This window comes from Pterocles gutturalis, unplaced genomic scaffold, assembly GCF_000699245.1.
Source record: "Pterocles gutturalis isolate BGI_N339 unplaced genomic scaffold, ASM69924v1 scaffold16224, whole genome shotgun sequence".
Classification (NCBI taxonomy): Eukaryota; Metazoa; Chordata; class Aves; order Pterocliformes; family Pteroclidae; genus Pterocles; species Pterocles gutturalis.
In genome coordinates, this window is record NW_010136102.1 from 84,607 (window position 1) to 101,824 (window position 17,218).

The 17,218-nt window shown below is 37.4% G+C and overlaps 1 protein-coding gene across 1 annotated transcript in view; it reads left to right on the forward strand.

The window, feature by feature from the left end:
• Window positions 1-17,218, forward strand: part of B3GNTL1 (UDP-GlcNAc:betaGal beta-1,3-N-acetylglucosaminyltransferase-like 1) — a 118,572-nt gene that overhangs the window by 82,341 nt on the left and 19,013 nt on the right. The window contains exons 6-7 of the mRNA XM_010082188.1: window positions 1,013-1,108; window positions 10,454-10,578. Of these exons, the coding sequence (XP_010080490.1) occupies window positions 1,013-1,108; window positions 10,454-10,578 (221 nt within the window). The remainder of the gene's footprint in view (window positions 1-1,012; window positions 1,109-10,453; window positions 10,579-17,218) is intronic.

A 17,218-nucleotide genomic window follows, 5' to 3' on the forward strand; every position in this document is an offset into this window, starting at 1 on the left:
CATTATAGCATGCTATGAAATAATCTGTTCATAAGATCAGCATTTTCATTAGTGTTTGAAGAGTGGAATCAATTGTGAGGTTTGTTTCTTCTGCCTTGTAAATCAGTCTGTGCTTTTTATTTCCTGTCTCGTTCTTGGAAGCAGGCACAGTCTCCTGCCTTAACATTGCACATTCTGTTTGACAAGTTCAGTCTCTTGTTTGGCTAGATACTTCATCTTGTAATAAAAGAAAGAAGCAGTTTACCTTCCGTAATCCAGATTCTGGTTTATTTCATAGCTATGTATACAACAAATTTTTTCAAAGCTGCAAAAGCTGATTTGTATAGTTCTTGGCTGTCACTAGTCAAGAGGATGAAATTAATAGCCACTTCCTTTTCAGTCCCTAAAGCATTTTCTTTCCAACAACCTTTTAAGGTAGGTACCACTGGGTAGCAAATCCATAGTGCGCTGGTAATGTTTAAAATAAATTGCATCTTACTTGTCCAAGCTTGATTAAGATTTAGGTGTCTTTGTCAGAAACAAAAGATCAACGAAGTTCCTACTTATATACGTATAACGAATATAAAATGGACAATCAATGCACAACAGTTGTAGGGTTAAGTTTAAGATCTTTACCTTTTTAAGATTCTTCTCAATTCATTCCCTTCAGTATCAGCATCGCCATTATTCATAGAAGTGTCATTTCCAGTACATATCTCTAAATTTGAAATAAAGCGTGAAGTACTCTGCATGTGTGGCAACACACGATAGAAGAGAAGGTTATGGAATACGAAGCAGGAAATAGATTCATCTGTTGGGCCATGACTGCTGGTATACACCATAGTTTAAACACTAAGGACACGCTGGATTTTAAGCACTTGCATTTCTTAGTGCTTAAAATTGCTGAAGGTTAAGTATAGGCATAAGTATTTTCAGGATGTCAAGTGAATGCATGAGGTCTGCTTGGTTCCCCAACAGGTGTTGGTTTTTACATTCTGTTAATTAAGACTGGCTTTTTTCACCTTTTTCCTAGGTGTTTACCTCCCATGGACCTACTGTGATCATGCCAACCTGGTTCTGTTCTCGAGAATGGTTTTTTCATGTGGGAAAATTTGACGAGGGTGGAAAGGTGAGTGCTACAGGTGATATGTAGTCCAGGAACCATCTCTTTGTCTAATAGCCTCTGAAAGCTCTAAACCTGTTATTAAGAAACACTAGGCAAAGGAATATAGATCAAAACAGAGGTCTAGAAAAATCTGGGTTGTACTGTATGCCTGCTTTTTAAAAAAGTCGTTAACCAAATACAGTTGTTTTGGGGTAACACTGGTGGTTGAAGGACATAACTGAGATGGAGCTTGTAGGTGAATCTAACACATTTGTTAGATATGTCAGCATACCTAGAAAAATTAAAGAGGGTTTCAAACATTCAAGCTTCTCTTCCGTCCCTGAAATAGATGCAGCATACCTGAAAGCTAAACAAAAGTCGACATAGTTTCATTCTGAACCATATCTGAAAGGTGAGGTAGATGTGGTGAAAGAGATCAGAAGGAAGAAAGGTGCAGGATGGCAAAGAGATGGTAATACATTCTCCTAAGGGGAAAGATTTATATCCCTAAGATGATGAAAGAAGGGAGGAGAGGAGGTTACAATGTGCCATAAAACTACTGTCATTAAATCTCATTTATCCACTTGCCTCACATCCACTTGTCAATCTTAGTTGTCAGGCTTGTCCTTGGAAGTTAAGTAGCTTTTCCTCAAGGATCAGGACTGAGAGGTTACAAATTAAACGACTGTTATCTGAGGAATGTTCCTCCACTGGCAGTTAGGTGTTCTTTTTCTTTATCGATTTCCTGTATGAGTTCCATTTGATTGCTTTAGGCTTACCAGCACGTTTATGGAATAAAATCCAGGGATGTCTATTGGCAGTATTTATTGTGGTAGGAGTAGAAATATGTTGGCAAATAGATCTAATTCAGACGCGTTTGGATCCATTCTGTGTGTTTTGGACCTGAGGGGTTTTGCTTCCAGTGGTTTGGATGAGATTTTAGGGCTAGAAGGGATGGTTCTGAATTTTTTTTTTTTGAAAGCCTTCATTTAATAGTACTCTAAAAAAAAAAAAATAATCTGCTAAGGCTATTGCCTATTTTATTATTTAAACTACAACATATTAAGATTATTATTCTTTTTATAGCCTCTAAGTGGAGTCTTCCTGTGTCATGCAGAGTATATGTATACACATACAGACACACACACATGTATATGTATGTATGAGGATATACAAATATTATTTTGGCTCTCAACAAAGTTACAATTTAAGGAGATGGTGTTAAAGAATTGTTTAGAGCTGTGAAAAAAATTGTCCTTTAATTACATGGAGGGTGAGTGGAAGAGCTGGGAGTGGTGCCTGGCTCCTAATACAATCTACATTCACTGACCCATGCTCTTTATTTCTTATTATTATTCCTTATCATTGTATTTTCATTCTCTGAAGAATGTTCGACTTACCTTCTTGAGCATTGTTAGTAAGCTCAACAAAGAAAGCAAGCAAGCTAAAACATAGTAACAATACTAGAACAGCAAGCCTAATGATAAAGTTCAAGAGGTTAAGTTAAACAGACTATTGTTCTGTGCTTTTTGCTTTTAGTTCTGGTTTGGTTTTTTTTCTCTTTGTTCTGGTTTTTGGAGTTTTTTGGTTTTGCTTTATATATATAGTTATGTAGGGACCATGCCACGGGTTATTCAGATGTAATACACTGACAATCTTAATCCTAATGATTTTTCAGCCACAATGCATGATATTTCCTCCTAGTTTAAAAAGTTAAACTTTTTGTTTGTCTCTATTGTGAATTGTCCAACGTGCCCAAACTCAAACTCTGGCTCATACAGAGGACCTTCAAAAATACCCCATGAAGAAGGGTGATGACAGATCTGAACAAAGCAATGAACATAGGACAAAAGTTTGACTTCATTACTTTTGTGGATTTAGAGGACGCAAAATCAAGTCCTAAATCTTTTAGCATTTAGCACTGTAAAGTATTTAGTATTGATTTAACTCATTCATTTTCATTTGAAAACAATTCCTTTGGGCAAAGAAAGATTTTCTCTGTGTGTCAATAGAGCTGTTATAAACTAGTACTGAGTACTCTGAAGGGTCTTATGCCTGTGTGTGTATGTTCTGACCTGCCCCATGATCTGAGTAAGTTAGTTTGATCACTTCCATCTCCATTTTTGGCTTAGTATTTAATAATGTGACCTGTAAGTGCCATATTGCTGCAAGTAAACACAGAAACAGGCCAACAAATCTCCACATTTCAGACTTCTCTGTTTGCTAAACTGTTTCCATGCCAAAAAGCTGCATTTCTCATTTGGAATTAAATCCAAACACCTGTTCTTCATATTTCAGTGCTTAGAACAAATGGAAGATAATTCTTCCATGGAAGAAATTGTGATTTGATGTTTATGTTAATAGCATGGGTGGACTGATAGAATATAAATATATAATTTATGATTTTTTTTTTTTAATTACAGTTAGGTATGCATGTATCTCTCTGTGTCCATAGAGGCTTTATGTGTAACAGATATTTTTAAATATTTACAAAATGTTTTTAAAAATAAGCATTTTTTTCTGGTCAAGATCTGCAGTTGTTGGCAATGTATTCCTTTTATGTAATCACTGTGGCAATGTCCAAGCAAAAACCTAAATAGTGTCTTCATATGGTGGCTAGGAACCTGACAGGTTTCTTTTTGCACTGCTTAACTGAAATGGTAGAGATGTTATTTATGCAGCCTCTGATATACGATAATAAAAGCTGAAGTACTGAAAAGTAGTTGATTTTAGCAAGCTCTAATGGTTTGCAGAGACTAAGATAACACAATAGAAGTGGTCAAAAGCCTATGAAGTACCATTTTAAATAGTATCCACTGCTAGGAGGAGAGTCATGTGAGCTGTATTTTTGACTTAATTTTTTAGGAAACTAAAGGGAAGTAATCTTCCTGTTATCCAGCTGATTCGGATAGAGAGTGCAGTACTTCCCTATTGAAAGAAGTGTCAAGGCTTTGGTAAACCCTTCAGAACTGACACTTGAAAATTAGTGTGTGACATTATCCGCATGATTTGTTTTGCTCCTGTACTTTTTGGTGTCTTCTAGCATCATTGTGTAGAAGTCATAACTATCTAAAAGCATCACAAAAAGTTATGCTGAGAAAAAAATGTACTTTGTCTTGTATAATGGGAAAGCAGACTTTGAACCTGTATCACGTTGAAGTAGGAAACTTACAAAGTCATGTGCAGTGGTAGATGCGTTATTGCTTCATATGTTTGACAGAGCACTTAAACTTGCATGCAAACCTAACATTTTGCACTTGTAGCCTAAGGACTTCATGTACTTCTACCAAAATGTATTCTTCAGGTGGAGAACAGATTTTGTTTGCTGTTAATGTCCAAATGGAGATCACTGGGAAGGCACATTACTTGTCTCTTTTGGCATGTTGTCCTTTTGTTCTAGTCACTTGTCTGTAATGGCACTAGGATAAAACAACTAGCTTGTTGTTTTAGTTAATGCTCTAAGAAATCTTGAGTACGGTAAGGACTGTATAAATGAGCATTGGTAACCTGCAGACTCCATTCCGTGCAAATGTGGCAGATTGTATAGTCTTGGCTTTATTCAAGCAGAATTATTCTTGACATCCCAACTGTAATATGGCACACTTGTTTCTTTCTCTAGAGTCTTACCACAACTTGGTCTCAAATTTCCTGTCACCTCTGTATTCAACCTTCCTTTTTAAGTGTATGAAAACTAAAAATGGAGTGACAGCCCTGAGTTCTAAACTAATCTCAAAGTGTAAACAGGGGGAAATTGTTGTTAATGAGCCCCAGATGGAATAGTATATCATAAGCCACTGGCCTTTCTGAATACAAACTGTGGCTCCAAACAAAGTGTCTGGAGTTCAGTTTTGATCTATTTTTGTGATAAAAAGCCACAGAAAGCATGAATTGAGGAGGTGTCAAAATGTCTTTTGGTGCACAGGAGACTGTAGCACATGCTGCAAAGCTCTAAGATAATTTTGTAGGCTATTAGGCATTAACTAATGTGTTTTTCCATTTTTTTCTGCCAGAGCACACAAATGTCATCCCTTCCAGAAAGTGGAAGCAGGTACAATAATGCCTGAAAGGTGAAAGGTTGAGTAGGAATTTGTGGTTTTGGAACATGAATTAAAATACGGTCAGTCTGTCAAATAACCTATTAAGGTGCTCTGGGGAAAAATCTGGATAAAACACAGGCACTAATGTTTTTGGCTTGGTATAGTTAAGGCTGAACAGAGATCAGTATTTGATCTAAAAAGGAAATAAAAAGTGGTGGAGCCAATGATTAATTACATGTCTTAAGCTATTTGAAAATTCACCCCATGCCCCATGTCTAATGACATTTTTTGCTAGTCTGTTATTAAATATCATTTAGAATTTACCTCCCTTCCATTTGACTTCCCCATCATCTTTGTTTAGGTGAATTTCTCTGTGCCAATACATTTGGATGAAAGCAATCTTTTGGAGTTTCCTATAACCCATTATTTCCCAAACAATGAAGTAAATGTTACGGGCTTCAGGTCTTATAATCAAGGCAAAATGATGTGAAGACATGATTTGGGTGGGAGCCAAAAAATGAAGTGACAGATCTGCAGAAAGAGAGGTTTAAGAATATATTGGATAATCCTGAAGAGAAGCTATTAATAGCTATTTCATATGGAGCTAGCTTGTGGTTTTTCTGCTTGCTTACCTCTGGTGACTGTCCAAAAGGAAGCTAAACTAAGGAGTATTTTCAACTAACAAAAATTTCTCCTTGAAATAAGTAATTTCAGTGAGAAGTTGTTCATTGCAAAAGAAAAATACAGTTGACATTTAATGTAAAACTTTTGGGAAAGACCAAAGGATGGATAGTTATTGATAAATTACTTTAGTTCCTATTTTTTTTCACCTTTAAATTTAAATTGGAGAAGAGCTGCAATTTCTTATTTAGTTTTACCTTCCAGCAGCTTAGTAGCTGCTCCCCATTAGCAGCACACTTTGAACGGCATTTGCTGGTGAGAGAGTTGATGCCTGGCAGAACAGCGTTTGTTTCTGAGGCAGGAGTACTTCCTTTAAAATAGGGTGTCTTTCGTGTTCACTTCCATGCAGCCAACCCCTCTGTATGTGTTATTTCTGTAAGTCCAAGATTTAGCTCAGGACTTTGAGGAAATGCTGTTGGGCAGCTGCTGGCATACCTATTCAAAAAAAAAAAAAAAGAAAAAAGTACTTTGGTTTTTTTACTCAGCGTCTCTGCTTTCTTGCTAAATGACTCAGAGTTTAGAATTTTTTTTTCATGTTTAATCTTAGCTGTTGTAATATACACCATTTGATCTGCTTTTTGTGCAACTCTAGTGTAACAGTAGTACTGAAATGTTTTTCTTTTACAACAAGTCTTCTAAAATGTGCAGTATGAAATGAATTCATTTAACAATGAAACAAACTCATTCCCAAGTCTTTCTAGGTTAGTATGGAATCAGAAGTTACTTCCTTTTTGATTCATTCTTTCCATTCACCAATTTTAGGCTCCTCTGAGGAATGAAAGCAATTTGGCTTATTCTGTCCAGCAGTTACCCTGATGTTGCTATCTAGTTTGTGAAAAGTGTACCAAGTTATAGCCCAGTTTTCCTTGATGCCTCTGATGAAGAGGAAGGGCTAAGCTTTCCCAAACCTGAAGGTTTTTTTCCTGTGTGAATAGATTTACTTCCCTTGTTTGTCATCACCTTTTGTTATAAATGCATGTATTTGAAAGAGAAAGCATTCAGTGTTGGATTTCCCATTTTCACTGGCTAGAACACTGCGTAGGTTGGATCTCCACTGGTTTTGCTCACAAGGATCTGATACCTCTACTAGAGTGCCTGTCAGCTGGAAGAGGACAGGGGAAGAGTATGTGTCAAAGATGGTTGAGAGAAGACTGAATGGAGAGAAAGGAGATGGATGAGGCAGTTGGGACAACCTTCTGTATTAGGTTTATCAGTAGAAGGCAGCTCTTACATTCTGTTTATGTCTGTACAGCCTAATGGTAAGTTCTGCCCAAGTGACCAAAAAAAAAAGACTTCTGTCAGCGTAAAGTTCTGCGGTACTTGCTGGTGGTTGTCCCAGGGCTACAATACGTCTCTGACAAGGCATTACTAGGTACAACATTGAACAGGGGGTTGATCTTTCATTAAAAGTCCTCCGAAAATTGCTGATCAGTATCGTCATCCCTACTGATGCTCCTCACCATTACTGATGGTGAGCTGCAAAAATTGCAGCCAGGATTGCTTGTTATAGCGGTAGGTGGTTGCACCTCCTTGCCGAGTGTGTATGTTGAGGACACTGGAGTGTGAGAAACAGAGAGCAATGTGATGGTGACAAGAGAAGAATCGTAGGATATTGAGTTTGGTCCTTGAGAAAGGAATTACTTCGGTCCAAGTTAGGTTCTGCTTGACATCCCATTGCGTACACAAAATCAGTCCCCTTGTCTGTACAGCCAACTGTCAGCACAGCAAGTGATACCTGCCCAAAATGCAGGGTAAACACAACGCCTTCACCTCTTCAGTAGCAGTATGTTAAAGTCAACAACGATTCTGCGTATGGTTGTGCGTGCTGCGTAGGACAGAGCAGTTGCAGGCTCTGTCTTTTCCCTCTGAGCGCAGCCCTGAGTGAGGCAGGCCAAGGTGTTTATCCCCTAATGCAGCAGGGTTAGGGCTGGGTTTTACCTGTAAGGTGGAAAAGTACAGATGATGTAGTCCAGTAACGTGTAAACTCTGCAATTTAATTGTATTAATGCTGAAAACTACTTCTGTGGTAGCCTATCGCTGAAATGCTGGATTGTTATGCTTTTAGCTATGGGTATTCATTTTCTAAAAATACATTAAAAGTATTAAAAGTATTAAAAGTGGTTAAACAGTTTTTTTATTTGAAAGCTGCATTGTTTGACAGAGATTTCTGGTGTTTAAAATGTCATCTGGATCCAATAATATGTCTCAACTGGGAAGAAACACTTGTATTGCAACGAACTTCCTCGCCCGAGAGCCATAGGAGGTCCCATCCCTGCAGGATGTATAACACAGTTAACATCTTTCCTCCCCTGAAAAACGCATGGCAGCGCTGCTCCTTTGTAATGCGAGCGGCCACTGCTGAGCAATACAAGGCACCTGCTCCTTCCTAGGGCGGAGTGTACTTTATTTCAGAGTAGTTCTGCCAGTTAAAGTCAAGCAAAAGAGCACTCCAGAACCAAACAGCATTTTGAAAGATCCTTTTACTTTTGCAGGAACTCTCTTTTTTAATATATGTATTAAGGATTGCCTTGGATAATGTAAATGCTTATCCAGAAGAAAATGAATTGCAGATACCTATGGGATGTAATCATATATCTCAATCAAAATACGACTACTGCAGTAAGCTGATATGTGCTACAAAATTTGTGCCCTGCCTGGCACAGTCTAGTGTGTGACTAGAAAAGAAAAAAAAGTTTAAACTTTGCTCCTGATTCTCTCCTGATATTTCCATTAAAGTCCAAAATATGAAAAAGATAGAAAAGGGCTACAAGATAAATGGAAAGAAGTCAATTTTTTGTTTTTCTTCTATTTTTGATGACTGTGGTTGCTGTCTGCTACTCCAACTTCCCCCAGATTTCTTTTGTGGCTTTCATAGTAGATTCATCTAAAGCATAAATTGTATGAAGATCTCTAAAAGTTTTCTTCTGCATTGGAGCTCTTAAACTAGAAGTCAGACAAATATCTACAAAGACAAACAATAACTACAGATAAGCTGCCCTCAGCAAGCAATCGGATCAGAATCCATCTTACTCAGAATCTGGGAGCACGGCCCTGTTTGGTGTCTTAAAGCAATCTATTATGTAGTGAAGTCTGGAGCTGCGAAGTACAGAGCTTGATTTGGGTCTGATTTCTCCCAAGATACATATGTTCAACTGAGTGTTTTGGATTTGTTTTCCAGGGTTCAAAGCTTTTTTTGTCTCATTTCTCTCCCCCCACCACCCCCGTCTGCTGCTCAGTCTGGACCGTGTCTGACATGAGCACTCGGTGCGGTGGGTATGAGAAACAGGCACTGGACTGAGCTGCTCTTGTAACTAGGAGGCCAGAAAAAACCACAGAGAGATTTTGTGTCCAGCACTTTAATTAGAGAATCTCATTTTCTTAATTAGGAAGAAACTCAGAAGCTGTGGTAATGGGGAAAAAATTCAATTTTTTTTTTTAAACTTGTGCTCTTATTGTTTTTCTGTGTTGAAACAGAATATCTAAAGTTGAGGTTGAGGCTTATGCCCCTGTTAGTCATCTGTGTGATATTGCCTACAGAAATAAATGTATCTCAATATCTTTCCCTGTTTTTACTTTTCCTTCACAACTTTGTCATGTTATCTTTCAGTTTTTTATTGATGCTACACTTAAATAGTTGATTTGGACCTCCTGGTTTTATATATCGGAGATTTTTAGCCTGATAAAATAATGTCACCTTTTCAACCCTGGGTTGGAGGAAAGAAAAATCTGTATTTAAACATAGAATAATTGAATGTTCTAGCCATGTTTCAAGAAGTTGCACCATTGCAAAATGTAAATAGATGCTGCTTTGTTACTTTCAGTACAGCGCTGGTCTTTAAAGGTGAGTTTATGCTTTCACATGCTATGACATGTAATTTAATGTTATGTGTCATAAGATTGCCCTCTGACACTGTATCTCTGGCATGAAGATTTTTAGGTGTGAAATGTTGCATGTGATCATGGAATTTTCAGTATTTTCTAGAGCCTGATAGATCCACAATTCTAGGAGATTTTTTTTTCTTGCAGTGTTTCAGCACTATTGCTTGCAGTCCCATTAGGAAGAATGTACCATGGAAATAAGTTGCAAGAAAAAAATGTTTTTGTTTTCAGATGTTGCCTCATTCTGAGGTTGTTTTTATTACAGTTTTTATTAAGGTCTCTTATTATGGGGCCTGATTCACCTTTCCTGAGTAGAGACCAGTATATGTATGGCAACTGAAGAAAGAACGATTATTCTAGTAAAATGAAAAACCACTTCTGAAGTCACTGATTCCTTTCAGCAGACTGCTTTGGTTACTTGGCGCTTCAGGCTTCATGAACTGTTCAGCAGCTGGGTTTCTGTCTTTGGGGACTAACCTGTATCAAGCTTTATATCTCTGTCAAAATGAGATGATGTTTATTTTTCCACTTCTGTCCTTGTGGTCAGCTGTACTTAATTTTTAAATAACACTATTTGCTTTTTTTAACAGCTTTATCTTTTCTGCAGATGTTTATTTAATGACCCGTTAGATAACTTCATGGAGACATACAGAAAGACTATGAATAGAATGATGTTAAACCTTATTCATTTGGCAGAAAAATAAAATGTGTGTTCAGTTGTAACTATGAATACTGGTCACTTCCTGGTTTGGAATAACTGCTTCTCTTACAGGGTGTTCCAGAAGATTTGTTGTTTTTTTATAAGCATATCCAAAAGGGTGGTGAAGTCTTTCGAGTAGATCATTGCCTCCTGCTGTACCGTTACCATCCACAGGCTGCAACCCATTCCGTCCTAGAGTAAGTCGCATTTTTTGGTGGAACTTAAAAACTAGCTTCATCTTGGATGATTGGCAGCAAAGATGCTTAATCTCTTCAAGACATCACACAGCAAAATATTACCTAGTTATGTTTAATTGTTGGGTTTTTTGTTTTAAAAATAAGGCTAAATAGTAAGGATAGCATAATATGCTGGTAGTATCCTCTTTTGGTGGTGGAAAGTTAGTTTTCTGTTCGTTCTTTCTTTTGAATGACATACTGTAAAGCTGGAATTGAAATGATGAATTTGGTGCGGGTACTGTTGCCCATACACTGGGGGCATTTTAACATTTGACAAGTATTATAAGAAATTGTTCTGTCTTTGCAACTGTTCTGGAAATAATTTCACAATAGGTATTGTAAGAGCAGTGAAGCATTTTGGGGACTGCATTACAGCAGTACTGTTTACAGAGCCTGTAACTGATCACGTGAGATCTCGTCATTTGCCTGAATAAAACCTGCCTGGTTATTTAAAGCATCCGAGTTTCTTACCCTCAAAGCAGATTAAGAATACTGTGTATGATTATGTATCTCATCTGCTGGACATGGCAAAAGCAAGCAGCGAAGCAGTAACTTTTTCAATACTTTGAACACGGTTGCAAGAATTTGTTTGAAATATATCCTGGTGGTGAAGTCTTATTGGGGTTTTTAATAAGAATTTTTAGTATTGTGAGGTTTTGGTTCATATATTTTTTACCATATGAACCATAATGTAAAAAATACTTGTTTTTCATTTTAAAGCTTAATGTCCAAATGAACTCTCTCAATTTTGAAAAAGTAAACAGAAACTTATAATACCAATAAAAACTTCTTTTGAAAAAATAATAAAACCTAAACCTTTCATCTGATAATGTGCTGCATTTGCATACATTATTTTTCTATTTTAAAAGGTCTAAACCATCTAAATCAGATAATGAGGTTTGAAAAATACCCGAGGATGTTTAGGAGTAATTATCTCAGGTGCTTCCTTGTAAGCTGTTGCCTGCTGCTTTTACAGTGCTGGTCTACCCTTAAAGAAAGTGTTAAATTGTCACTTGCTGATTGCTCTACTTGCTCATTTTACCCATCAAAGGTGTTCTTCGTGATCACAAGTCCTGCAAGCTGAGCCAAAGTAGTTTCTTTCTCTTATGTGCTGACATTAATGAAAAATTATGCGAGTTTTACTGTTCTTTAGGAGTACCACAGCAGAATCACAGTGGTAATTAAGGAAACTGTTTTCTCACTGATTAATGTTATAAATACACTTTTGGGTCAGTCCTATTTATATGGCTTTATAGAACTGACTAGTAAACTAAACATTTTTATGTGCATTTTAGTTGTATATTACTATATTATTGTATTACTGTAAATAATATAGCATGCTAGCATAAATATCATGCTCATGGTTAAAGTCACTATTAATCTTGATAAACACGCATGTGTATGTGTGCGTATGTATATAAAATCATTTAACTCTGAAAGAGTAATTCCAAGCAAGTAGAAGGTATTCCTTGGATTTTGCGAACAAATATGAGTTAAATGATTTTCCTTTTTATTGGTGTCTAAATGGAAGGGTTTTTTTCCCTTTTAGTGGGTGATCATTTTGGCAGTTGGTTACAAACTTTTCAGCCACGCATCACGGGATGCTAGAACTCTTGGAAGCCTGTTGCTTGAGTCTGTGGGAAAATATCTTATTCTTGGAAATGAGTTTGTTTTGAATTTACTGCAAGCTGTTGCTTATTCAGATCTACAAGGTTGTGTGGCACAAGCACCCTGAATTACAACACACTGTGAGAATGTGGAAATACTGTAAGCTGTTTCAGATGTGCAGTTTGCATGTCCAAATTGGCGCCTTTCTTGTCTCATTCTAAGAAGTCAGGCTAGCCATTCTTCCTGTTGGCTTTTGCTGGTACTACTGTTAATAAGATTTTGTGCAAACTTTCAAATCCGAGGTTGTGTAACATCTCTCCTTGTTGGCTTGTTCCCCTGTTTGTTGCCCAAGTTGTGAAGGGTTGGCCAGCATTTATTTCTAAAGGCTGAGGTGTGTATTGAGCTAGAAGAGGTTAATGGACCTGTTGCGAGGGTTTAAGTTAAAAATTTAATTTGGGTCTTTCCTAATTTGCCTTTTGGTCTCCCCCCCAGCTTATTTAATGCATGTTCTACCTTTTGTAGAAGTCTCTTTTTTTTTTTTTTTTTTCAATGGCATGTTTTGTTTGAGCAGTTTTCTGTGGCATTTTGCCTTTCACTGTTGTCTCTGAATTTTCAGAGGTAGCCTAGACCTGGATTTGGAAGTAGTAACTTAGCAACCAGATTAATATCTTGTCTGAGATCAAAATGATGCTTGTAGGAAAGTTGATTTTTTTTTAACAGTTTATGCCTACTTTCAGTCTTTAAAAATGCAGCTGGTGAAGAGGACTTGTTTATACAAAGGTGCATATTTCAATCTTTTCAGCAGACAACAGCCGCTCGTTGCCTGTTGTAGGCTGATTTCAGTTTATATGAGTGTCTTAAAGTACAGTTCAGGGGGAAAAATGCCTGATTTCACATTTTCAGGCTTCCTAAAATATATATATAAAACTACTTGGCAAGCAACATTTAGTTCTTTTTATTAAGTATGTATAGCTGTAAACACTGATGATTTTTAGGTCATTTCCTATGATTAGTGTCCTTCTGGAACAAATATCTAGAGGTGAAAGTATCTGTGAAGCAGGAAACAAAAACTTGTTCGCATTCTCCCTTCCCCTGGAGGCATCAGACTGCGTTATTAAATGTTTTGGGTGTGTGACAGAATCGGAATGAGGTACGGTCTATATTTAGATTTCATTAGGTGCATACAGAAATACAAACGTTCTCATTGAAATTTAATCTAAAGTCTACGATGGATACCTGCTGAATGTGAACGAGCAATGTAAGTTTTGAGAAACTTCTTTTCAGCCAGGAGTTTACAACATGAAATCCCATGTATTGTATCTCTTAGATGTAAATCGTTTTATCTCACGTTCCAGCTTGTATCCTCGGGCTGGTGTGCTTTGTGCTGCATGGCTACATTACACTGATTTGATGCAGTATCAGAGCCGGCTTCATAGTCAGAAGTAGTGTAGTGAAGAAGCTTGGTGTATAATGAAAACATTGTAAAATTCATAGATTTCTATCTTGCCAAAAGGGAGGAAAAGAAACTGTATATAAAACAGTGTACCTCATTGCGAGATAAAAGTCACTTGGAACAAAATGAGCAATAAAACATTGTACTTGTCTTTAGGTGGTGTTGCTCATGAAGACAGGCTGCTGGCGCAGGTAGCTAATCTTTGTAGCAGTTTACAAGCTTTTGGTCAAGAGAAATTTAATATACACAGCAAATAAGGTTTGTACTTTCCCTCTGAGATTCAGGCGATTCCCTCGTGCAGAAAATGTGAAGCATACTTACACAGCTTACAGTAATTTCATATGCCGTGTATTCAGAATAATATTGTAAGAGCTTGTTCTGCAAAAATAACCAAAATTACGTAATCTATTGAAACCATCTGGTTTCAGGCACTTGAATCTTCCACTGTCATCTAAGCGAAGGAGAACAGGCAATTAGTCTGAAACACACATTTGGTTGTTTTAGAGGTACTCCGCGGCATGGGTCTCGTATCGCTATGCCTGCTTCATTTCCTGCAAAAACGTACGCATCCAAAAATAGGCAGGAGAGACGAATAGAGTAACATATTCCTGTGCAACTGAAAGAAAGATGAGGTCAACTGCATTTTTATCTTCTATGCTTGCATTTGGCACTTCAATTAAACATGGAAACTAATGACCTCATTAGATTCTTGAAAAGTAAATGGTATTAACATTGATAGTCTCTGTCTTTCTTAATAAGCCTTTCATGAAAAATAGGCCACAATGCAAACCATGCCTCAGCTAATGACCCACGACCTGAAGATGAACTCAGACATTAATAGAACCTATTAACAGTGTAACTGTAATAACTCAGTGGGACGATATAGTCCAGCAATTAATAAGTTCACATGAAGTTCAACAGAACAACAACGACGAAAAAAAAAAATCAGTTTATTCACCAGTATGGTCAAGGTTCAAATGGGATTAATTTCTGAATTTCCCGTGGATTGTAAGGACCTTGAGTTCTGCCTGCAAAACTCTAGCTATAAAGAATCTCTTCTTTCAGCTCTAACTGTGATTAAAAAGTTCTCTGTTCTGCCATCTCTGGATTATCTATCAGGTGAGATTCACCTATAACATAAAGCTCTGTAATCCTGCCATGCACACAAAACCACTGGAAGAAGCCATTCCCTTGAATAGCTCCTCATCCTGTCTGGCGTTACCTGAGTACTGTGCGGGACCAACGTATATAGAAAAGGTCAGATTTATAGATTTATAGTATCACTGTGGATGGTAATCAATGCCTAAAATTCCAGTACTGCTCAGGATATTGGGCTTGTATTTGTGCGTCTCTCAAGTACTTGGACATCTGTCTTTCCTCTGTTGATTCACTTATGGAGCCTCACTGGGGGAAGGAGGGGAAAGGCAGTGAAACAATATGGCAAGGTTTAACGGAGCTCAGACTTTAAATCATATAGCTTTTATTGTCACATTATCTTTCATTTCAAAATAGGAGTGGAGCAGATGTTTCTTGACTCCTGTATTCAGTCAGTCGGTCACCACACATGTTAACAGAGCTCCATTGTTATATTACTTGGGTGGATGGTATGGTAATAACTACTTGGGACTGAGCAACACACTTCGTCGTCATTCTCACCCACTGCATGAATACCCTCATTTCACTCCCGCAGAATTTTGGCTCCTCTTCTTCCTTCCAGACTGCAGAACTGATGAGCATTGAGAGGCCACGGCAAATGGGATCTTAGGAAAATTATGTAAGCATCAAAAATTATTTTCCAAGTAGAAAAAGATATACTTCTTACATTTCTTTTGTAAAGAAGTGACAAGAAAATGAAAGAAAATATAGAGAAAATAATGTACTTAATGAATTTGAGTCAAGGAGGAGTATTAGGATGTGAGACCCACCTTCGACAGTCAGAAGAGTTTGTATCCCACCTTCTGGCTGAGGAAAATCTTGTTAACTGAATACAGGCTGGGAAATGATACTATAGGCTACTGGGAAACTGCTCACTGTAATCCTTTCTGACATGGGTGGGTGAAGCAGCCTTGATTTGGGATAATGCAGAATAATAATACCTCCTAGTTTTTGCTGGTGGCTATGAATATGTAACAATGCAAAAATCTGAAAATAGCTGTGAGAATCATCTCAGAGTAGTGGTTTGTACGACTTCTAGATCGTTTCAGGCATTTTCTTTAATCATCCTTTGCACGTTGCTACAGTTCCCGTCTGCTGCACCTGCACTGGCTCTTCAAGGATGGGAAAATGGCGTTCCCTTATCCCTCAAGGCAGGAATCCCGGTTATCTATTCTGGAAACATCAAAAAAAAAAAAGAAACATGGCAAATTAGGTGAATGAGAAACCTGAAGGGGATAACTGAAACTTTCTCTTCTGACAGTCCGTAAGCTACCTTGTGTTTCAACATGTGAGATATGTTGTTTGCACAGAGCAAAAAAGAGTGTTCACAGAGATCGAGTCTGTGGTTGTTGCTCTAAAGCTCCATCACTGATTCTCTCTTCTCTCTTAAAAATGTTCAACATCATCAAGCACTTTGCAGTCTTGAGTTATAACTTAAAATTTTCATCAAAAGGGGCACAAAGAATATGGGGATGGGATTTTAAAATCCTTCTGTGAGCATTTTCATGAGAATGCCTCATAGTGATGCAAACAAAAAAATCACAAGTGCCAAGTATATTGGCTTCATTTTTGCAACCCAAAATACCCATTTAAGAAAGCTATTTATTGATGTTTAAATGAAGCTGTGTGACAATATTCTTGTAATTGAACAGTGATCCAATTAATTTGGAGTTTAATGAGTTTCATTTCCTTTTATTTCTGAGTGGAGTTCCCTTAAATACTTTCCACACTTGCATTTCTCAATATAACTGTCATAGCTAAGATTGGGTCAGTAAATCTGCTTCAGCCCGAAATCTTTGTGGGTGATTACCATCAACGAGATTTAGTCTGCTTGAATTTTCCCTCTGTAGGGACTTCTGTGGGATATAGGGATCCATCACCAAATGCACACTGTCTGGAAGCAACAGATACTAAATGTACCGGGACTAATGGAAACGTTTTCTGTGTGCCTGGACGCAGATTCCAGTGGTTGCCCTATAACTAGAAGTTAGTTGATAATTCTTTTTATGCCTTGTAAGGTTGCCTGTTTTTTCCTTAGCTTTCTTAACTGCAAACTCAAGTGGAAAAGAAACTTGCTTGTGTCACTCAAGTCAACAGAACAGATTCTGAAGTACCTCTGAAATGTAATGTAGTGTTATCCTTCTGCAGTCACAGTTCAAAGTGAAATCAGTTCAAAACCTTTCCATTTACATGTAAAGCAGTAATCTTCCTTTTTAGAAGCTAGCAGAAGCTCTAAAATTTCCAGTAAAGTGATCCTGGAAAAATACTTGACCTTCATCTTTCTTTCCTTTAAGTTTCCTTCTGGGAATATAGTATGCTCTAATTAACATGGAAAAAGGCAAGTGTCAAAGGATGCCAGCAGCAGCTAAAGCTTTGCAGCAGGGA